Raw genomic sequence first — 24229 nt, forward strand, 5'->3', positions numbered from 1 at the left:
ACAGGACAGTTTTACAACCCAGTGTTTATGTGATGAGGGACAGTTAAGCCTGGGTTGCTGATGTGGGCTAATTTAAGAAGGGAAATTGAAGGCAGAGCATATGAAGTGTCCTGTAAGTACGAGAATAGGTCATGTCTGTCAGGCAGCTTTGACTCTAGACCTGAAATATCTTTACCTCTGTATCTCCAGCTTTTTGTTTTTGTTTTTGGAAAGACATTAAAGAATTTAAGAGTAAAGACTCAGGAAAGGATGTATAAAAGATCACATGAAAGGCACAGGGAACTCTCTCAACTCTAAACAGATAGATACTGAATAACAATAGAAGTAGGTGTGCTAGAGTAACTTTTTAAAATAAAGAGATTCTAAAGTTGGATTTTGGTGCTTGGTTCATGTATCCCAGGGAATACATTTTCAAAGTAGGAATAGAGAACACACTTACCCCTCCTGGGGGATATTTGTATCCCTTCCACATTGTTCCTGCAATAAGAAGCATCCATAAGACAACAATCATTGCAGGGCTTCTTAGCTGGTGGTGTGTGCAGAGTGAAACAGGTGGTTCTGGAAGGTGTGGTGTTCTGTTCCGAGCCCTGGAAACTGGGCTGTCTTCATTCAAGACCAGATGGTGGATGGCCCAGCATGGTAGCTCCTGGCTGGGGAGCTTCGTGGTCTAGTTTGACCTGAAGTGGCTTGCCATGGCTATCTGGGGGGCAGAGCTCGGACACCAATTGTGACATCAACTCTTGTGACCTTGAGGACCAGTCAGAGTGAGAAGGTATGGGACAGTTGGCCAGGGTGTCCGGTGTTTTGGGGCTAAAGAACTCTGAGTAGGAGGGCCCTGTTCTTTGATGACTGTGTGGTTAGGATCTAGCTGGCATCTTACCTTTATTAACTCATCACCTGCCAAAAGTTTGACTACCTGTTTTATGCAATCAGATGCACAAGACATTGCTGTGAACAAAACAACTCACTATGGATTAATGGGGAGGAGTGACTGGCTATGTACACTATAAGCAATTACTTAAATAACTTGAATAACTGTTGTTAGGCTACTCAAAGAAGAAAAGTCTTGCATTTTGAGAAATGGTACAGTTAAACCCTCATGATGCAGGGAAAGCCTCCTCTTGACTTTCCTGAGAAGGGAAGAGGAGGAAGATGGGCTATTCTGCTCATTTCATTGCTGGAGAAACTGAGGCACACACAATTTCAGTGGTTTGGTAAGGATCACACTGTGGCAGCGGCTCAAGCTAAATAGGCGCCCAGTGACTCCACCTGCAACCCCACTCCACACAGGTCTGTTGGGCTGATACTTTCATAGAAAATCTGGAGCATATGGTGAAAAAAAAAAAGAACCCCATCATGCCCTGCTCCTAGGATACCTAGGGCTGGGACTTGCTTGATACCCATGCCTTCTGGAGAAGCTTCCCAGAAAACCTGCTCCTGTAATTGCATATTATAATATTAAGACTCTTAAGAGTTAAGTTTCTTTAACAATGGGAACATCTTTGAAAAAACCAGTCTGAATGAAATGGGGTGGGATTCAAGAAACCCAGGAGATGGTTTGCTAAAAGGGCACTGTTACTAATGTTTCCTATAGATAGGCTGGTCAAGTGGAGTGAATGAGAGAGGTCTTAAGTCCAGAGAGCTATGTTTCAGCTTCACAAATGGGTTGGTTTTTGTGGCCCTAGGTTAAGTAGGGGATCTATGGGATTGCACAGAGTCGGACACGACTGAAGCGACTTAGCAGCAGCAGCAGCAGCAGGTAAGTAGGTAAGGTCATAGTCACCAGTAAGTCTGTTGACTAGTCCATTATTTGGCCTAGTTGTTAAGTTAGCATTTACTACTTAAAGTTAGCATTTACTAACTTGTCAAGTTTTGCATTAAATGCTTCACATGAATTTCCAACTGTAATTCTCACAAAAACAGGAAGATACTGGAATATCTCCACCACATGGATGAAGAAACTGAGGTTCAGAGAGATTAAACTTTCCTAAGGTCATATGGCCAGGAAGTTGCAAAGTTAGGACCTGAACTCAAATTTACATTAACTCAAGTTTCAGAATCTGCCAAAAGGGGCATTAAAAATGCTGGTCTAATTTATTATAGAGTCTGCATGGAAAAAATAATAGGTGGAACAGTCATTGAAAAGAATACCCAGGAGGTGTCGTTATTAAAAAATCTTTGAACCAGGGCTTGCTCTCCTCAGCAGTGTTCCTCAAATTCTTTCCCGTTTCACAGTTCATTTTATTTTCCAGAGGAAAGTAAACTTTCCATTGACATTTCTGGGTGCTATCACGTTCTCTTGAAAGGGAGGAATCCGGCTCAACAGACTGTCACAGTCACTCAGAGTTGCAGATCTTCATCCAAAGGCTGGCTCCTCAGGTGTGTCTTGCTCTCCTGAACAACCCACCTCTCTTTCCACTTCAGAGTTGGAGGCTAAGGCAAAAAGAAACTTAAAGGCAGAGCTGGCCCTATTCATTGTCCCAGTAGGTAACTGCCCCTGAATGTGACTGGAAGGGCTGCTGAAACGTCCACCAATACCCACATTCCCTTTCCTCCCAGCAACCACTGATCCACTTGGCCTGAAATCCAGAAGTCAGGCAATGTCTCTAGCAGAGCCCTTACAGATTCCATCAGGCTTTGAAATAAGCGGTATTAAGTAACCAAGGGGAGGGGTAAAGGCTTAAAGATGTCCCAATGGGATGGGAAGTAGCCTGGGAAACTAACTTTGTTCCCACCACATCCTGACCTCTTATTAGTGGTGAGACTGCAACCATCTTTCCTGTTTGGTCAGAAATCCCAGCTGGGAGGGTGAGCCAGAGCCAAGACTGACTACCAAGAATTAACAGGCAAGGTCATTACTTACCATGAACTCTGGAAATGTGCCCAAGTAACATGCAAATCCAACAAAAAGCATCCAGCCAAGCACGATCATGATAACAAGTAAAACAATTTCTAAGACACAACTGCACAGTGAAAGACTATTCACCAAGATTTTGACAAAGGAGTGTGCTCATGAAACCCTCAGTTGGTAGAGGTCTCTCATGTCAGTTCCAGTCCTTAGCTCCAAAGCATCCACAACTCTCTAGTGGAGAAGTTGGAGTCTAGGAGGGCATTGTGACATCATGATGACATGGACTGGACCACAGAAGGTCAGAGAGACTGCCCCCGATGAGCAGTGAGCGGTAATGTAAGCTCTCTGAATGCGTTATCTCACGGCAACAATATGAGGTAGGTACTATTACTTACCACATTTTACCAATGAGAAAACTGAGGCTTACAAAGCCTAGTCAGTTCAGTCACTCAGTCATGTCCGACTCTTTGTGACCCCATGGGCTGCAGCACTCCAGGCTTCCCTGTCCATCACCAACTCCTGCAGCCTGCTCAAACTCATGTCCATCAAGTTGGTGATGCCATCCAACCATCTCATCCTCTGTCATCCCCTTCTCCTGCCTTCAATCTTTCCCAGCATCAGGGTCTTTTCCAGTGAGTTGGCTCTTCGCATCAGGTGGCCAAAGTATTGGAGCTTCAGCTTCAGCATCAGTATTTCCAATAAATATTCAGGACTGATCTCCTTTAGGATGGACTGGTTGGATCTCCTTGCAGTCCAAGGGACTCTCAAGAGTCTTCTCCAACATCACAGTTCAAAAGCATCAATTCTTCAGAGCTCAGCTTTAGGTATGGTCCCAAGTGATCTGCATTAGGTTACACAGGTGATGCTCCAGATCAGGGCCCAGTTGCCTGTTAGGAAGTTGAGCTCTTTAGACTAAGACAGCAGTTGGGAAAGGTGCATTCCTAGGTCTATGACAACTCTGAATGAAACACAACTGAATTCTAGGAAAATGAGAACTCTTTATTTCTGTCCCTGCAACCCTTCCCCTCCCACCTCTCCTCATCATCATTTTATAGCGTTCTTCAACACTTTTGGTCAGTTCCTATCCACTAGTTCTGTTTTCCTGGCCTTCAAGAAGCCACAAGCATTTTTTACCTAGTCTCACAAAAAACTCCAGTTAATCCTGTGGCTCCCTTCTTAACTGTCCTGTCTGTTAAATTGCCTTTTATGACAAACTTCCTGAACAAGTGGTTCATAAAGCCTTTCTTTCCAGTCCATGCTTTGCTTCCACACTACACACCTTGACTTCTGCCCCAACCCCACTATCCAAATGCTCTCTCAGAGGTTACCAAAGATCTCCTTTTTTGTCAAGTTTAACGACCACCCCTGCACTGACATGGTGGGTTCCTCCCCCCATCAGAGTTCTTCCTACATACACAGCGCCCTATTAGTCTGATATCTTTTCCATTATTTTCATGATTTTTTTAAATCATGAAATCATGAAAATAACAGGTATTCATTGTAAAACATGAAATCATCCAAAGATGTATAAAGAAAACTGTAATATTCTTCCTCTTCTTAGCTCCACGATGTAACAAGTGTTACAGTCTAGTGTGTATTCTTCTGCCAAAGACTTATCCAGGAGCTTGTGAACATCTTTAGACACACAGAGGGCTACACGTATAGAGGTACCCAGGGATACACAGTGATACACATAGAGGGGTTTTTAGTGTTGTTTCATTAAAGGTGATCATACGACATATGCTACTACATATTGGGCTGTCCAAAAAGTTTGTTCAGATTTTTTCTCTAAATTGTTACTGGAAAACCTGAACGAACTTTTTGCTAACTCATAACTGGCTTTTCTCCTATAACAATACATCCTGGGTCAATTGAGAAAAAAATCTAAACACATTCCTTTTTCCATTTCTAAGAAGAAGCTTTATTGAGGTATAAATTACATAGGATAAAACACATTCATTTTCAGTGTACGATTGATACAATTTTTAAAATGTATCAATCTTGTAACTACCACCACAATTAGGACAGAGAAAACTGTGATCATCTCAAAAAACTCCCCATACCCCTCTGAAGTCAATCCCTTCTCCCTAAATCCCTTGGTCCCTGACAACCACTGAACTTCATGTAAATGGAATCATAACCTTCTTCCACTGGCTTCTCCACTGGCTTCCCTCACTTAGCAATGACGCTTTTGAGATTCACTCATGTTGTACAATAGTCAGTTCTTTCTCAAAGAATATTATTCCACTGTATGGCTGTATCAGTTTGTCAATTTCCCTGTCAAATAGCATTAGGGTTGTTTCCTGTTTTGTGCTATTTTGAATAGAGATGTTATAAATACTTGAATATAATTTTTAAAGGGAACATAAGTTTTAATTTTTCTAGGGTAAATCCCAGGAGGGGATTACTGGATCATAGGGAAAGTGCCTGTTTAAAAATTTCTCTATCACTGCTGCTGCTGCTGGCTAAGTCGCTTCAGTAGTGTCCAACTCTGTGCGACCCCATAGACGGCAGCCCACCAGGCTCCCCTGTCCCTGGGATTCTCCAGGCAAGAACACTGGAGTGGGTTGCCATTTCCTTCTCCAATGCATGAAAGTGAAAAGTGAAAGTGAGGTCGCTCAGTCCTGTCCGACTCTTAGCGACCCCATGGACTGCAGCCTACCAGGCTCCTCTGTCCATGGGATTTTCCAGGCAAGAGTACTGGAGTGGGGTGCCATTGCCTTCTCCATCTCTATCACTAATTTTCAGCAATTTGATTTTGAGGTTGCTTTGTGTACATTTCTGCATGCTTTTCCTACCTGGGGTTTGGCGAACTTCTTGAATCAGTGTGTTTACGGTTTTCATAAAACTGGAGAAATGTTTGGCTACTGTTTCTTCAAACATTTCTCTGTCTCCCCAATTCCTCTTCTGTGACCCCCATTATATGTGGATTTTGTCCCACCGCTTGCTGGTCCCCTGTTCATTTTTCTTCTCTTTGTGTTCCACTTTGGATATTTTCCATTGCAGTCTTTTTCAAGTTCAATCATCTTTCCTGCTAATCTTCTAAGCTTCTGTTAATCCCATACAGTGTATTTTAAATTTGATGTATTTTTCATCTCTTAGAAGTTCAATTTCTTTTTTTTTCTTTTCAAATTCTATCTTTCAGTTTTCTCCATATCATGTTCATGTTTTCCTTTACATCATGACTGTATTTATGAGATTGATAAACATTTTAAGGGCCCATTTCTGTTACTTCTGGGGCTGTTTCGGTGGTGGTTTTTTCTTTGTCATGGATGATATTTTCCTGCTTCTTTGAATGCCTGGCAACTTTGGTTAGATGTTCAACATTGGGAATTTTACACTTGAGTGCAGGAATTTTTTGTATTCTGTTCAGTAGTGTTGGGTTTCCTTCTGGGATTCAGTTACGTTCTCTGAGTCAGTCTGGTTCTCTGAGGTGTGTTTTAAGCTCTGTGGTGGTGGATCAAGAGCAGCCTTTACTCTAAGAATGCTGCTGCTGCTGCTGCTGCTGCTAAGTCGCTTCAGTTGTGTCTGACTCTGTGAGACCCCAAAGACTGCAGCCCACCAGGCTCCCCCGTCCCTGGGATTCTCCAGGCAAGAACACTGGAGTAGGTTGCCATTTCCTTCTCCAATGCATGAAAGTGAAAAGTGCAAGTGAAGTCGCTCAGTCGTGTCCGACTGAGCGACCCCATGGACTGCAGCCCACCAGGCTCCCCCATCCATGGGATTTTCCGGGCAAAGAGTACTGGAGTGGGGTGCCATTGCCTTCTTCGTACTCTATTTTCCACATCCCCAGCTCCCCCTTTGGGAGCTCCCAGAAGTGTTTGGCCTACTGCTTCTGGGTGGTTCTTGTTCCCAGCCTCACGGAGTCTTTACCCCACGTATGCACAGACAGAACTCAGCCAAAGACTCACAGGGGTCCCTGTGGAGATCTCCAGAGTGCTTCCTCTGTGGAATCACCTCTTTGCAGGACTCCACCCTCCAAGTTCCTGGCACTCTGGTTTCCTTGGCACACTACTATCTTTCTTTCTGACTTGGCTTGGTTCGGGTAACCCATGTCTGTGCTGCAGGCTGAAAGCTGCCTCGATGCAGTAGGCTGGGGCAGCTGGAAGGCTCAGCTCTCGTTTCCTGTCTTTCAAAGTTCACGGACTGGTGCTGGCCCTTGTGCAAGACCTGAAAATAATTATTTCATATATTTTGTACAATTTTCTATTTGTTTATGGAAAGAAGGCAACTCCTGTAGAGGCTGATCATTCATAGACAGAAGCAGAAGTCTAACTTATTTTTTGTTCCTCTATAGTATTCTATGTGTATGTCCTCCTTCTCCCTTTCTCTTGCTCTTTCTTTTTTGTCTGTGCTGTGCAGCTTCCCCAACCAGGGATGAAATGTGGGCCCCAGCAGTGAAGGTGCCACTCCTAACCACTGCACTGCTACGGAGTTCCCTCATCTTTATCTCAGTAATAGATATATCAGGCAAGATCGAGTTAGGAGACAGAAACCGCAATAATTTGGACAAAGAAAGTTCAACAAAAAGAATTAGTAACTAGGAACAGGAGATTAATGGAAGAGGTTGAAAGCTGTACATATCATAGGACTAGCATATATAGACAGCAGTCATCACCACTAGAACTGAGGCAAAGTATCCAAGCTAGGAATAAACTGGAAAGAGTGCCTTCCCCTCCAGGGCAGAGATCCAAAACTTGTTAGAGCAGTGATGGTCAGGACCAGCTGGACGGTAGGGAAAATCCAATGAGCTGCTGTAGGCTGGAGCTGGTACACAGGGAACCACTCACTGAGATGCTGGTGGAGTCTGCTGGAAGTTTCCGGTAGCGGGAGGTGGTGGGGGGATGGTTTGTCAGGTTTACTGATCTTCAATAAGAATCTACCTTCTGGGGATATGCCAGTAGAATGGACTAGAAAGCCATCTCACTGTGGGCAGGGGGCGGCGCGTAGAACTGACTGACTACCACGGGGGCCACTGAAACTCAATGAGGAGGAGTTTACAGAGGGGCCACTGAAGCTACACAGAGTGAGCACCACCACCCCACTCGTACCCCTGGCAGCCACACAGTAGGACCAAAAAAGCACACTGGAGGGGGGAAGTCTCTTCCTCCTTAGTATCACCCTAAGCCCTCTATTGACAGAACTTAATATCAAGCCCACTAGCAAGGGGAAAATGCTTAAAAGGTCCAGTTCCACTATAGCAGAGCAAGCAATGAATGGTGGGCTTGGAACTGAAAGGTAATAAGCAAGCAATAGGCAAAATGTGCGTTTAGATTTCTTTTTTCCCCCAACTTTTTACCACCATAAACATTATTGTGATTGCGAAAAACAAAATTTCTTAGACAAATTTCTCTTGAGTATTGTGTTTTTTTTCTTCACCAGAGAAGGCAAAGTGACCCTCAAAAAGTTATGCTGGTTCAGACAGAGCATGAGAGGTTATATAAAATCCTTATAAAAAAAGAACCAGTTTTAGAAAGAAAGATTACAGTTTCATTTCACGAGGTCAAAGGACATTTGTGGCAGGACTGCCTGAGATGCAGCAAATGCTGTCCATCAGTGAAAACACCACAATCTTCACACATCTAAGAAGTAAATGACACTGTCCTCTGGTGAACAAAACTTCTAAATTTTTATGAGGTCCAATTTGTTTATTTTTTTCTTTTGTTGCCTATATCTTTCATGTCATATCCAAGAAATCACTGCCAAATCTAATCTTAGGGAAGTTTTTTTCCTATATTTTCTTCTAAGAGTTTTACTGTTTTAGGTCTTAACATTTAGGTCTTTGATCCATTTTAAGTTAATATTTGTATATGGTATTGCATAAGGATCTAACTTCCTTTTTGCATATGGGTAGTCAGTTTTCCCAATGCCATTTGTTGAAAAGACTATTCTTTTCCATTGAATGGTCTTGACACTTTTGTCAAAAATAATTGACTATAAATGTGAGGGTCTGTTTCTGGACTCTCTATTCCATTGGTGGCAAAGTTTAGTAAAAATTATAGAGGCAGAAAGCAGAATGGTGGTTCTCAGGGGTTGGAGGGAGGGAAGAATGGGAAGTTATTGTTTAATGGGTATGGCCTTTGTTTCATAAGATAAAAGATGTATGGGGACAGATGGTAGTGATGGCTATAAAACATTATGGATGTATTTATTACCACTGAACCGCATACTTAAAATGGGTAAGATAGTAAATTGTACATTATGTGTATTTTACAATTAAAAAAAAGTTTTTTTAAAAGTAAATGATAAGGATACATTTGTCTGATAGTCAGAATACCGAGGTTTTATCCCTAAACAATGTGTCTGGTAGGACCCATAACTATGAAAGCAGAATATAAACAGAGATCAGAAGCAGAGCACCAATAAAAAATATTACAATTTTAAACAAGCCATTCTTGTGATTTTTCCCAAGCTATAAACAAAGGTGCAGAATATACACATTACCCATTTCTTAGCCTGGGGGCTTTTTTCCCCCCTTTTAATATAATGAACATCTTTGCACAAACATCCTGGGTACTTTTATTTCTGTAAGACAAACTCCCCAAAGTGAGGTTAAAACTAGTACATATTTAATTTTGTAATCTTTTCTCCCTCCAAACACTGTCAGCAATATGTCTCTTATTCAACAGGATCTCAGAAACAAGGACATAGATAATAAATAGTTCACTAAACCCCAGTTTGCTCATAATAATAATAATATTATCAATAATAATTGATAAAAATTCCATCTAGGTGAATTCATGCAATAGAGTGCATAAAACTCTGAGCAATGTATCCTCCACGTGGGAAATGATAGCATGCGTGCATGCACAAACAGGCATAGGGTTCCTAGTGCCTGTGATCCATCCACAGTGATTAAACCAGAAGAGAATTTCTGGTTTGAATGGAAGGCCTCTTTCATAAAAGGTTTTCATAAAAGACTGAAGAAGCTTGCTCAGGCCTTACTTCTAACTAGATAGCTTTTCCTTGATTAATGGATTTGTGATGGGATCTGTAAGACCTCAGAATCCCTGTAAGTTTCACGGTTCCTCAGGTGTGTTAGATCTGGGAGATGTGCTCTTAAGAGGCCTCATCCTTCAACCTTCTCACCTCCTACCTGTCTCCTGGCTTCCACTCCCCACCTCCTCTCTTCACAGTGAAGCAGTCAGACTTCTTTTACAACTCAGGTCATATCACTCCTCTGTTCAAAACCCTGCAGTGGTGTCCTCTTTTTCTCAGAGCAAAAGTTTAAGAAAAAAGCAGCCCCTGACATCTGAGAACTGGACTGACCCAGATAGGCCTCAGTGTTGCTAGAAGATGACTCACAGCCAAGCTTCTGTTATCTCCTGTTGGATATAAACAATCTCTCCGAACACTGACATCAGACAGCACAGACCATGATAAGATGAGACAAAACAAGTCCTTATCATAATTTCATCTAAGCAGAGACAAAAACAAGGTTATTGTGCAACCCAGGAAATATCAAACATCCTCTTCTCTCTGCTGATGTGACTACTGCTGCTTTACCAATTACAGCCTTAACCTTGCTCCCATTTGGCCATCTGAGAGATAATATTTATTGAGATATCCAATCTCAGAATTGTCCCTGGCTTCTGAAAACACCCAATCCAAAGTAAAGCTTTGATTCCTTAAGTCTTCTCCCAAATTACCCAGAGCCCAAATCCTGAAATAGGTTCTTTCCACGTGCTCACTCAGTCGTCCTGGCAGTTTTCCACAGTACCTGCTCCATTACCACAAGGAGGCATCAACCCTACTTGAGTATGGGTGTGTTCCTGATGGTCTCTAGCGGGACGGCACTACCAAGCTAGAGTCACAATTGTCCACAAAATCCCTTTAATGGTTCTCAGACTTTATCATGCATTAGAATCACCCAGGCATGTAAAGATTGCTTTACAACAGAAACTAACACAACACTGTAAAGCAGTTATACTCCAGGGAGTGAAGTCTCTCAGTCGTGCCCGACTCTTTGCGACCCCATGGATAGTAGCCTGCACCAAGCTCCTCTGTCCATGGGATTTTCAAAGCAAGAGTACTGGAGTGGGTTGCCATTTCCTTCTCCAGGGAATCTTCCCAACCCAGGGATCGAACCCAGGTCTCTCACATTGTAGACAGACGCTTTACCATCTGAGCCACCAGGGAAGTCCTTATACTCCAATTAAAAACAAAAGCAAAGAAACAAAAGACTGCTTGACCCAATCCCCAGGGTTTCCTATTTAAGTCTGGGGTGGGGCCTTAGAATGCATATTTCTGTAAAGATCCAAGTGATGCCGAGGAAGTCTGGGGACCATACTGGAAGGATCATTGCCCTAAACCATCTGTGGCTCCCCCGTGTTTCTTTGAATTGCTTCCTCACCTCTTCATTTGGCTTCAGCCACACTGGCCTCCCTGCAGTTTTGAGTTTCCCCAAGCACACACCTGTCTAAAGGCCCTGGATGTTCTGTAACACGGAATGCTTAGTCTGTCAGGGAGACCTACCCTTACCTTCTTACCCTGCCTTTTAAAAATCTATTCCCCACAACATGTAATCACTTCAACATATGGTCTCATTTACTTAGTATATTTATTGTTTTGCTCTTGCTAATAAAAGAATGACATCCTGAGGACTGCCAATACTTTTGTCTATTTTGTTTACTTCTCTATCGTCAGATCTAGAAAAATACTGTAGGGGAGCAAAATTCGCCACCCTAAAATGTGTCCCTTTGGTAGGAGGATTAATTTACAATGATTATTTTTAAAGCCCAAGAGACTCAGGAAGACTCTCTGACCTTCCCCTAACTGTCTCAAAGGTTTTAGATAGAGGGTCTGTTCCCCAGTTAAGCTATCACCCGCAAGGAATATGAGCTAGGCGTGGTGGGAGTAACTGGGCAGAGCCTAGAAGTCAGAGTCTCCTAGGCTCTGCAAGGCTCAGCAAATATTTGTTTATCAAACATTTACTTTTCATCTCCATGTAACCTGTCTCCCCTTTGAGGTTTCAAACCACAATCTCCAACATCCTCTTTTGCAAAGGCAAAAGCTGAAGATGGTATTTAAGGTGGTGGCTTCAGCCATTATGGTTACTCACAGTTCTCCTGGGTCTCTCCCAGGTATACGTGTTATTAATTTTAGTCTGATTTTCTCCTGTTTTTCTGTCTGGTGTCAGTTTACTTTTTAGACCAGCGAGAAGAAGCTACAAGAATAGAGGAAAATTTCTTCCTCCCCAACAGTATCTAGTAAATAGTTGATGTTCAACAAAAGTTTGTTGAATAAATAAGTGCTCCTTCCAACCTTTCATCATCATCTACTAATACAGTCACAGTATTCCTACCTGTGGTTCTTTCTATAAATACAATCATGGAGAAGGAAATGGGAACCCACTCCTGTATTCTTCCCTGGAAAACCTCATGGACAAAGGGACCTGGCAGGCTACAGCCCATGAGGTCGACAAAAAAAAAAAAAATACAATCACCCTCCTGCCCTGTACACAACCTCTTTAGAGATACAATAGCAAGCTCTGGAAACTGGCTCAAACCAGGGTAAGCTGGTAAGTAACTCATTCAAGCAGACCAAACAAGGCCAGCAAATTGCATCTCTTTGTCTTACGGCTCCAGATGACCTTATCCACGAATCTCCTACTTTTGTCTTCAAAATCTTTTTGTCACCTGACTTTTTCCCTCTTTCTGCCACCAGCGTGGTTATGCTCTGCCCCGCCCCGTCCCGCAAAGCCAACCCCTTCCCCCACGTTGCACAACCCTCACTCAGCTGTCTTACCTCCCAGTTTAAACAAGGTTCTAGACCTGTTCCGTTTTCCTGTCTAGCCCCCCCGAGGATTTGCTTTTGAAGTTCCATTACCTCTTCCTTTCTAAATGCAACTACAACTCGGGGGTCTTGATCTTTCTCGATACTCGGCCGAATTTAACACATCCTTCTCGAAACTCTCTCCCCAGAACAGCGCCAATATCTTCTACCTCCTTTACTGCCTCTCCTCGGGTCCTTCCTATTCCTTTCTTCACAGATGTCCCCGAGTTTCCCTCCAGCAAGCCGGGTCACGGTTCCGTGGGCGCTCACGGTTTTCCGCGGAACGGTGATCAGACTTCGGGCGGAGCTTGGCTGAGCCCAGGGGTTGGACGCGGGTGGACTTTCGAGCCTGGGAAGGGGCGGGGTCTAGGACCGCTCGGGAAGTTTGGTCCGCAGCAGCCTCCGTCCAGGGAAAGTGCGGAAGGAGATCCTGGGGCTTGGGTCGCGGAACCGGTCTCGCGGTCTTGGCTGGAGATGGAGTTCGACAGCGAGGCTCTCAGGCGACTCCTTGGCAAGGTGCGGGCAGCCGGCCAGGCAGTGTCTGGGGCGCCGGGGTCCCGGGGCGTCCGCCCGTGGCCGGCCTACTTCCTCGGGGCGTTTACCGGCTTTTCTCGGGGCTCGGAGCCAGGGTGGGCTGGCCTGAAGCCGGCTGCGGGGAATGGGTGCGGTGCGGCCGCGGCTCTGGCTCCCCCAGCAGTTCTGAGATCCCCCCAACCTCCACCCGCTCTTACACCTTCTCACGCCACCAGCTTCTCTCTGTCTCAGCGTCCAGCACTCGCCTATCTCTTTAACCACGCCTTTCTCTCAGCAGAAATGGCCTACCCCCACCCACATCCCTCTGTTTTTGACTTGAGTGTTCATTCTTTGGGACTCAGATGTTACTCCCTAGGAGACAGAATCACTCCCTCCTCTCTCCTTGCTTTCGGATATATCGATTATCACATCGTGGAGTAATTATTTCTGTACAGACCTTACTCTTTGAAGGTGAACTTCATGGTGGCACAGACAGTGCCATATTTATTCCCTCATCTAGCCCTGTGCCTGACAACGACGGGGGTGCTGAGTAACTGCGGTAAATGAAAGACTGGTGTAGATTTGGGAATGAAAACAGGGTTGGAAGGCCCAGAAGAGATCCTCTTAACGTTGAAGTGTTGACTGGGAGGGCTGACCTAGAAGTCTGACCTGCAATTCTAGGACATGACTAAGGTCAGATTCCATGTTACACCAGGCTCTTAGTCCAGGCTGTCTGATTCGCCACCAGTGTACAATCTGAGGCAAACTTTTCCACCAGTTTCTTAGTTCAGTGATTCATAACGCTTTTTAAGACTTCCCTATGCGGAAAGCGTACATTTGTGACGTTTTTGTTGGGTTCGTGTCTTTTTAATTGAAAATTTTTATATGCCTGATTTGGATGATTTTATCTATTGTGACAGATGTGTAGGTCTTGTAGGAAAAGAAATATCATCGTACCTAGCGTTACAGGCTTTCTGGCTCCTCTTCAGAGAATGTTAAATTAAAAGAATCACTCTATGAAGTTTTTCAATGAGGGGAGCATGGTGTATTGTCCAGGGAGAAGAATTGCTGAAGTTGAGACGAGAAAAAAAAAAAAAAAACTTCATAATTTTGGTGGGACTGGAATGCAGGAAAAAGATAAAAGAGAGACAGTGATTTTCTCAAGGGTTGGAGCAGAATAGTTGAGGAAGGTTTTTATCAATGCATAGGATAGTCTGGCACATTGGTGCTTAATAAATGTCTGTTGGATATATAAATTAAGGAAACCAGTTAGAAACAAGTCAGTCTAGCAGATATTTCCAAAGTTCCTTAGTCCTTGAAGTAGGCAAATAATATAACAACTTAATATTTAGAAATAATTTTAGTGCTGCAAATTTTGTGAACAGTACATTAAAATCAAGCAACTGTATGGAGAACGTGAAAAATCTTGAAAACAAAGGAAACCTTATAAATATTCCTGCGTAGATAAATATTCCAACTTCATGGATATGAAGATACCTGCTTTCTCCACGTTGATCTATAGAGTCAATGCAATTCCAATCAAAATTCTAACAGGGTATTTTGGGAAATTTTCAAACTGATTCTAAAATTCATTTGGAAGGACAAAAGGCTGAGAATAATCTTGACATTCGTACAGAAGATTAGGTGTGGGGCTTGCTCTACCAGATATCAAGACTAGTAATTGAGACTTAGTGTGGTATTGGTACAGGATAGACTGATTAACCAGGGGAACAGACTAGAGGGCTTGGAATCATGTTCACATATGTTTTGAAAATACTGTATAAAACAGAAGAAGCATTGCAGAAAACTACAGAAAGGAGAATACAGGGACAAATGTTATCCATGTTGGAGAAAATGAAATTGGACCTTACTAACTAACTAAAAATTCCCCTTGGATTAAAGATTTAAATATAAGAGATGAGCTTTAAAACATATAGAGATAAAATGGAGGAAAGAATCTTCATGAACTCAGAGTACGCAAACATTTTTTAAACAAGATGTAAAATACTCGAAGAGACTGATAAATTTGACTGCATTCAAATTAAGAACTTTTATGTATAAAAAGACACCATGAAGAGAGTGAAGAGGCAGAATACAAACTTGGTGAATAATATTGTAATGCATAATTGAGAAAGTATTGGTATCCAGAATATATAAATTAGCCTACATATCAATATTAAAACCAATACAAAATTGGACAAAAGGCATGAATAATCATTTTTTGAAAAATAAAAGAAGACAACAGGGAAATGAGTGTTTGCCCAATCCATTAGTAACCATGGAAAAGCAAATTGAGACCATGGTAAAACACCATTTTCTCTCACTATGTGGGTGACTTAGTTGCTCAGTCTTGTCTGATTCCTTGTGACCCCATGGACTGTAGCCCACCAGACCCCTCTGTCCTTGGAATTTTCCCAGCGAGAATACTAGAGAGGGTTGCCATTTTCTCCTCCAGGAGATGTCCCTGACCCAGGGGTCTCTTGCATTGTCAGGCTAATTCTTTACCACTGTGTCACCTGGAAAGCCCCACTGTTGGTTAAATGGTTATTAGGGAAACAGCTTGGGCTTTTAAAAATTAATTTGATTATGTCTATTTTATGTCCTTCTACATCTCAGTAGATGGAGAAGGCAGTGGCAACTCACTCCAGTGTTCTTGCCTGGAGAATCCCGGGGACGGAGGAGCCTGGTAGGCTGCAGTCCATGGGGTCGCTAAGAGTCGGACACGACTGAGCGACTTCACTTTCACTCTTCACTTTTATGCATTGGAGAAGGAAATGGCAACCCACTCCAGTGTTCTTGCCTGGAGAATCCCAGGGACGGGGGAGCATGGTGGGCTGCCGTCTATGGGGTCGAACAGAGTCGGACACGACTGAAGCGACCTAGCAGCAGCAGCAGCACATCTAAGTAGATACCACAGATGATTCATAATATATGAAGCAAGAGACATTTGCAGAATTATTCATAATTCAAAATTAGAAACAATCCAGATGTTCATTGATGGAAAGGTAGTTCTATATTCATTCACACAATGGAAAACACTACTCTGCAGCAGTGAAAATGAATGAAATATTACAACATGCAGCAATAGGAGTGAACCTTAGAAACAGTATGTTCAGGAAAAAAGTTGGAGATTATATACAAAATTATATTTTAATTAAACCAAGAAGCAGCTAAGCAATAGAGAGTGGTATTTAAGGATGCACACAAATATGGTAAAAACTATGGAGGGGGAAAGGCAGAGGAATATGACTATACAATTTAAGGTAGGCAGTTGAATGGTTGAGAGAAGAAAAACCCAGACAGATGTGATGGGATTGGAAAGGTCTGTGCTGTCCAGTAGTATGGTAGCCACTCACCACATGTGGCTTTTTACATTCATCAAAATTAGATAAAATTAAAACTTGAGTTTCTCAAGTCATACCAGCCACAAGTGTCGGTAGCCACACGTGGCTACTGTATTCAATAGCACACACAATGATCTTTTCCATTATGGCAGAAAGTTTTGCTGGACAGCACTGGAGGGTAGGTTGGTTTATAAGTGTTTATTTTTCAAAATGTGTATATATGTACATACGTGTTTATGTGTGTGTATATATATATATATTCTTTAGTATATATTAAATACTAGGTTTGGAAAGATTTTCTGGTTCCCTAATTTCTATTTCTACCTTCCCTGGCTGAGTTACCTTGAACAGGTAACTTAACCTAGATTTGCTCACTCATAAAATAATAGGATTGGACTTAATTTGTAAGATTCCTTAATGCTTAATTTGTTTAAAAAAATGAAATGATGCCATAAAATACTCCTCAGTGTACAACACTTGAGCAGTGTCATACAAGAGTACTCTGATGTTCATAAATATCAGTCTACTAAATAAGCGTATTGCAGTGGAGCAGATTAAGATTGAATGTTAGTAACTTCTCAGTTTTTCAAATTTTATTTATTTGTTTATTTTTGGCTGTGCTGGGTCTTCACTGCTGCACAGGCTTTTCTCTAGTTGCGGTGAGCAGGGGCTGCTCTCTAGTTTCGGTGCATGGGCCTCTCACTGAGGTGGCTTCTCTTGCTGTGGAGCACGGCTCTAGGGTGCATGGGCTTCAGCATTGCAGCACGTGGGTTCAGTAGTTGTGGCGCACAGGCTCAATAGCGTGGCACGTGGGCTTAGTTGTTTGTGGCATATGGAAACAGGGATCGGACCCATGTCTCCTGCATTGGCAGGCAGATTCTTTACCACTGAGCCACCAGGGAAACCCCAGTCATAATGATTTTTATGATAGTATAATTGTTTTAGTTTTAGGATTTCATAGGCCAGTTTTCCTCTTTAGTTTGCTGCTTGCACCCTTTAGCAAATGGCATTGTCTGAGGTATATCTTTATAGAATGTTACACAGACTTCTCTTAGGTGGTATAGGAATAGTAATGGATTGTATGTTAATAGTCATGGATTATATTTACTATTACACTAAGAAGATACTCTAGTTCATATAGACTAAAAGTGACATGATTTTTTTTTTTTCTTTTTTGGCTATGCTCAAGGCATGCAGGATCTTAGTTCTCCAACAGGGGATTGAACCTGGGCCCGTACCGTGGCAGTGAGAATATGGAGTCCTAACCACTGGACCTCTAGGGATTTTTCCGTAATATATATATTTTGTAACAGATAAAATAGATCTTTTTCATCAAGAATGAAAATCACCTATTTGACTAGTAATGGTACTTGGGTTTTCAAGCCGTAACAAAGAGTGCTTTTGCTCTTTTTCAACAGACTTTCGTATTACTTTGCAATTAGATCAATTCTAATATATATCCCTGTGCAGCCATTGGAGAAGGCAATGGCACCCCACTCCAGTGTTCTTGCCTGGAAAATCCCATGGATGGAGGAGCCCGGTAGGCTGCAGTCCACGGGGTCTCGAAGAGTTGGACACGACTGAGCGACTTCACTTTCACTTTTCACTTTCGTACATTGGAGAAAGAAATGGCAACCCACTCCAGTGTTCTTGCCTGGAGAATCCCAGGGATGGGGGAGCCGTCTGTGAGGTCACACAGAGTCAGACACGACTGAAGCGACTTAGCATGCAGCCATTAATTATTATATTCTCAGAGGATGTTAAGAATGTAGAAAACAGCATATAATATCAAATAGAAAACAAAAGAGAAATGATATGATTCATAATAAATGTGTAATCCAAGTACATCAGTGCAGCTTTTTGTACATTTGTTTAGTGTTAGGAATTGGGATGATTTCATTCACTTTTGATTTCACTGAATCAGGAACACTGAATCTGGGATTCATGTTTACCCTGCTGTAGTTTATACAGGTCGACCCTTTATTTTAGTGATCTTAGTGATTGATACCCCTGTGGATCATAATTGCTTTCTATATCCACTCTACTTGTATGACTCTGTCTCTCTGCTGGCTGCCATCCAGTTAGCCTACATTTATTGAAGGCATGCCCGGTGCAAATTGCTGTGGGGAACATACAAAGATGAGTAAGAGTTTTCTGTTTTCAAGTTGTTAATAAATGATATACTTTTTCTTCTGCCAAATTTTTTCCCCAAAACAAAATGACCTTCTCCTAAAATGACCTTCTTTCTTCCCTCTATTTTCCTATACTGTTCTGGGCTCTAACATGAATTGTAGACAGATCTTTTCCGAGGCCTTTCTGTAACTTAGATATGCTGTCGATTCATCATTTCCGGTCTGCACTTACGGTTGTACACACATTTCATTTAATACCTCACTTTTACAAATGTTAATCATGAGATTTTCATACTTTCCTGCTGAAGTTGCCAGGTGGTAGAGCTATATCTCTTGCACATGAAAAATTGATCTTGTACATGAAAAAAAAAAGATTCAGAGAGAGGAAACAGGCTCTGTTGGAAGTTATTCTTGATTTTCTCCTAGTCACCTCCAGCCCTAGGCACTCACTAATCTGCTTTTTGTTTCTATGGATTTGCCTATATTTGTACTTTATATGCAAGTCATTTAATATGTGGCTTTTTGTCTGTTTTCTTTCGCTTAGTATGTTTTCATGATTTATCCATGTATATATCAGTTCTTTATTCATTTTTATGGGTGAATTCCATTTTATAGATATATCATACTGGACATTTGGATTGTTTTCCTTATTGACTGTTATAAATAATGCTGCTATGAACAATTGTGCACAAGTTTTTGTGTGGACATGTTTTCATTTTTCTTGGGTGTATGCCTCAGAGTGGAATTGCTAGGTCATACGGTAACTCTAACAGGTTTCCCTAGTGGCTCAGTGGTGATGAATCCACCTGCCATTGCAGGAGATGTGGGTTCGGTCCCTGTGTTGGAAAGGTCCCCCAGAAAAGGAAATGGCAGCCCACTCCAGTATGCTGGCCTGGGACATCCCACGGACAAAGGGGCCTGGTGGGCTAAGTCCATAGGGTCACAAAGAGTCAGACACGACTTAGCGACTGAGCAACAACAGTGGTGACTCTTCTTTAATCTTCTGAAGAACTGTCAGACGCTTCCACAGCAGCTGCACCGTTTTACCTCCAGCAGTGGTGTGTGTGTAGACGGTTCTGATTTCTCCTCATCCTCTCCCACATATTGTCTGTCTCTCTTATTGTAGCTTGTCTTTTGATTATAGTATGACTCTTCTGATTTTTTTGTTCTTTTTTAAGATTGTTTTGGCTGTGTTCTTTGAATTTCCATATGAATTTTAAGATCGCTATGTGAATTTTTGCAAATGAGCAAAAAGTCAACTGGGATTTTAATGTGAATTGTTGATCATTGAATCTGTTGGGGACTATTGCCATCTTAACAATATGAAGTTTTCTGATGTAGCAACAAGGGATGTCTTTCTATTTACTTAGACCCACTTTAATTTCTTTCAACAATGTTTTGTAGTTTTTAGAGTCTGTTTTGCATCTTGTTAAATGTATTCCTAAGTATTTTATTTATTTTTTGATTGTTTTCTCAATTTCATTTTCAGAATGGTAATAGACTCTTAATATACTTTTTTTTTTTTTTTTTCATTTAATCCCCAGCACAAATCTAAGAGGTGGAGTGTAGGAGTCTCCTTCTTTTTGCCAATGAGAAAAGATCAAGGAAGTTAAATGATTTTACCCACAGGGCAACCAAGGTAGTGTTTCTGAGACTACATCTGAATGAATGAGGAGGCAGTTCTCTCAGCCTGACTGCAAACCCTTGCATGCTTTCTGTTCTTTCTTTGAAACTCAGTTATAGTACCAGGAAGGGAAATTCAAGGTATCTCAAGTGAATGAGGTATTCAGGCATGAGAGGTGGATCTTTAACCATGATGTCAGGAGTGTAATTTCATATAGATATTAAAGGCCCAGGCGCTGGGTTTGAGCTCTGGTTTCACTTGCTATCTAACTCAGCAAGTTATTTTGATTCTCTAGCTTTCATTTTCTATAAAGTCGAGCAGTTATAAGCCCTACCTACTTCACAGGGTTGTTATTAAAGCAAATACTATTCATGATTGTAAAACTCAGAGCCCAGGGCCTAGCCCATAGTAAGTGTTCAGTTAAATGTTAATTTGTAATTATTCCATTGCCTATAGTTTTATTCTTATTCTGTGTTCATTTTTCTCTTTTCAGTACAAGTTCAGGGATTTAACTGTGGAAGAACTGAAGAACGTAAACATGTTTTTCCCACATTTCAGATATTCCATGGATACATATGGTAAGAATCATTTACTCTAGTTTTTGCTCCATTATTAAACTATTAATTATTTGTTCTTAGACAGCTATAACTGTGTTATAATTTCTCATTTCTCTCTTTTACCCCCTGATTCTGAGCTACACTTTATGACCTGTGGTTTTTAAGGAAACTTGAAGTTAATAAAATTTGTATTGTATTAGTTTCCTATTGCTGCTATAACAAATTAGCACACAGTGTCTTGAAACAAATTTACTATCTTACGGTTCTGTAAATTAGAAGCCCAGCATAAGTCTCTGTAGGTTGGAAACATTGGTAGGTCTTAGTTTCTTTCTGGAGGCTCTGGGAGATTAAAAAAAGAGAAAGGGCAAAAAAGACTCTACCTTTTTTAGTTTCTAAAGGTCGCCCATATTCTTTGGCTCAGAGTCACCTTCCTCCATCTTTAAAGCTAGCAATTTGCATCTCTCTGACCATCCTTCACAAATCTCCACAGGAAGTGTTTTCGGCTTAAAAAAAAATTTTTTTTTTTTAATCTGTTGGCTGTGTTGGGTCTTCATTGCTGCGCACGGCCTTCTCTACTTGCGGCAAGCAGGGGCTGCTCTCTAGTTGCGGTGCTTGGGCTTTTCTGTGTGGTGGCTTCTCTGGCTGTGGAGCACGGGCTCTGGAGTTCTCAGGCTTCAGTAGCTGTGGTGTGTGGGCTTAGCTGCCCCGGTCATGTGGGGTCTTCCCAGACCAGGGATTGAACTGGTGTCCCCTGTGTTGCAAGGCAGATTCTTACTGTCTGGACTACTGGGGAAACCCAGGTTCTCTGCTTTTAAGAACCAATTGTGGGGCTTCCCTGGTGGCTCATTGGTAAAGAATCTGCCTGCCAATGCAGGGAGCATGGGTTCATGCACCAAACTATTGAGCCTGTACTCTGGAGCCTGGGAGCCGCAACTACTCAGCCCATGTGCTGCAACTGCTGAAGCCCACATGCCTTAGAGCCCATGCTCCGCAAGAAGAGAAACCACTGCAGTGAGAAGCCCACGCCCTGCTACTAGAGAGTAGCCCCCACTGGCCACAACGGGAGAAAATCCTGTGCAGCAATGAAGATCCAGCACAGTGAAAAATAAATAAATAATGAAAAAGAAAGAACCAAATGTGATTAGCTTAGATCCACCCTAATCATACAGGATAATTTCCTCAGGGAAATTGTCAGGGTCCTTAACTTAATTGCATCTAAAAAAGTTTCTGTGCCAAGCAAGGTAATATATATATGTGTGTTTCAAGGATTAGAGTTTTGGACATCTTCAGAGGCCATTATTTTGCTTATCACATATATGGTTGCTAATAAATTAATAACGTTTTAGTTATCTTTTTAGTTTAATATAGAGTCTGGTTACCTGAGAAAGATTTTACTTCTTCATCTTTCAAAATTTCTGACCCCAGTCCACACTTGGAAATCCATTTTCTATCATAATCCCATGTATACATAACTAAAATATTATGTACACTCTGGCATTTTCTATTCCATCCCATTCGAAAACAAATGGTGATTAAGACTGACTAAATTGATTTCAGGACTTATGAATTAGTCAAAGCACAGAGTTTTGAAAACTTTATATGAGTATGTTTTGTATTTGAATTAGCTTGAGTTAAGAAAATATATCGAATTCAGCTTCATGTATTGGGAAATTTGGGGTGTTAATTGAAGTATTTCTTAGGAATAGCTAATTTTTGTTTTGTTTTTAATTAATTTATTTTTAATTGAAGGCAAATTGCTTTACGGTACGGTGTTGGTTTCTTTTTTTTTTTTTAATTCTTATTTATTTATTTAATGAATATATTTGGTTCTACCAGGTCTTAGTTGTGGCGTGTGGGACCTTAATTCCCTAAGCAGGGATTGAACCCAGGCACCCCACCCCGTATTGGGAACATGGAGTCTTAAGCCAATGGGCCACGAGGGAAGTCCCTGGTGTTGGTTTCTACCTAACATCAACATGAATCAGCCACAGGTTTACCCATGCCCCCTCCCACTTGAACATCCCTCCCCATCCCACTGCTCTAGGTTGTTGCTAGCCCCGTTTGAGTTCCCAGAGTCATACAGCAAATTCCCTTTGGCCATCTATTTTATGTATCAGTTCAGTTCAGTCGCTTAGTCACGTCCAACTCTTTGCAGCCCTATGGACTGCAGCACGCCAGGCCTCCCTGTCCATCACCAACTCCTGGAGTTTACTCACACTCATGTCCATTGAGTCAGTGATGCCATCTAACCATCTCATTCTCTGTCGTCCCCTTCTCCTCCCGCCTTCAATCTTTCCCAACATAAGGGTCTTTTCAAATGAGTCAGTTCTTCATATCAGGTGGCCAAAGTATTGGAGTCTCAGCTTCAACATCAGTCCTTCCAATGAACACCAGGCCTGATCTCCTTTAGGATGAACTAGTTGGATCTCCTTGTAGTCCAAGGGACTCTCAAGAGTCTCCTCCAACACCACAGTTCAAAAGCATCAATTCTTTGGTGCTCAGCTTTCTTTATAACTCTCACATCCATATTTGACTACTGGAAAAACCATAGCCTTGACCAGACAGACCTTTGTTTGCAAAGTAATGTCTTTGCTTTTTAATATGCTATCTAGGTTGGTCATAGCTCTCCTTCCAAGGACTAATTTAATTTCATGGTGGTGGTCACCATCTGCAGTGATTTTGGAGCCCCCCAAAATAAAGTCAGCCACTGTTTCCCCATCTATTTGCCATGAAGTGATGGGACTGGATGCCATGATCTTCGTTTTCTGAATGTTGAGCTTTAAGCCAACTTTCTCACTCTCTTTCACTTTCATCAAGAGGCTCTTTAGTTCTTCTTCACTTTCTGCCATAAGGGTGGTGTCATCTGCATATCTGAGGTTATTGGTATTTCTCCCAGCACTCTTGATTCCAGCTTGTGCTTCTTCCAGCCCAGCATTTCATGTAAGTTAAATAAGCAGAGTGACAATATACAGCCTTGACATAACTCCTTTTCCTATTTGGAACCAGTCTGTTGTTCCATGTCCAGTTCTAACTGTTGCTTACTGGCCCGCATACAGGTTTCTCAAGAGGCAGATCAGGTGGTCTGGTATTTCCATTTCTTTTGGAATTTTCCACAGTTTATTGTGATCCACACAGTCAAAGGCTTTGGCATAGTCAATAAAGCAGAAATAGATGTTTTTCTGGAACTCTTTGATCCAGCAGATGTTGGCAATTTGATCTCAGGTTCTTCTGCCTTTTCTAAAAGCAGCTTGACCATCTGGAAGTTCACGGTTCACATATTGCTGAAGCCTGGCTTGGAGAATTTTAAGCATTACTTTACTAACATGTGAGATGAGTGCAATTGTACAGTAGTTTGAGCATTCTTTGGCATTTCCTTTCTTTGGGATTGGAATGAAAACTGACCTTTTCCAGTCCTGTGGCCACTGCTGAGTTTT

The 24229-nt window shown here is 41.9% G+C and overlaps 1 protein-coding gene and 1 long non-coding RNA gene across 6 annotated transcripts in view; one reads left to right on the plus strand and one right to left on the minus strand.

Annotated features, from left to right (window-relative positions):
• LOC105001991 overlaps nt 1-3291 on the minus strand; it is a 3613-nt gene extending 322 nt beyond the window's left edge. Inside the window, exons 1-2 of the long non-coding RNA XR_826909.1 lie at nt 2864-3291; nt 440-477 (exon numbers count right to left, since the gene is read on the minus strand). This is a non-coding gene — a long non-coding RNA (uncharacterized LOC105001991). The remainder of the gene's footprint in view (nt 1-439; nt 478-2863) is intronic.
• Nucleotides 3292-13058: 9767 nt separating this feature from the next.
• UEVLD (UEV and lactate/malate dehyrogenase domains) overlaps nt 13059-24229 on the plus strand; it is a 57590-nt gene continuing 46419 nt past the window's right edge. For 2 of the 5 annotated variants that reach the window (XM_010858436.1, XM_010858440.1), the window contains exons 1-2: nt 13059-13141; nt 20732-20816. In XM_010858436.1, coding sequence (XP_010856738.1) covers nt 13100-13141; nt 20732-20816 — 127 coding nt within the window. In that variant the 5' untranslated portion in view covers nt 13059-13099. Of the gene's footprint in view, nt 13142-20731; nt 20817-24229 lie in introns of those variants that run through there. The other 3 variants (XM_010858438.1, XM_010858437.1, XM_010858439.1) reach the window with 3 other exon arrangements.

This window comes from Bison bison, unplaced genomic scaffold (assembly GCF_000754665.1).
Source record: "Bison bison bison isolate TAMUID 2011002044 unplaced genomic scaffold, Bison_UMD1.0 scf7180017864388, whole genome shotgun sequence".
Lineage (NCBI taxonomy): Eukaryota > Metazoa > Chordata > Mammalia > Artiodactyla > Bovidae > Bison > Bison bison.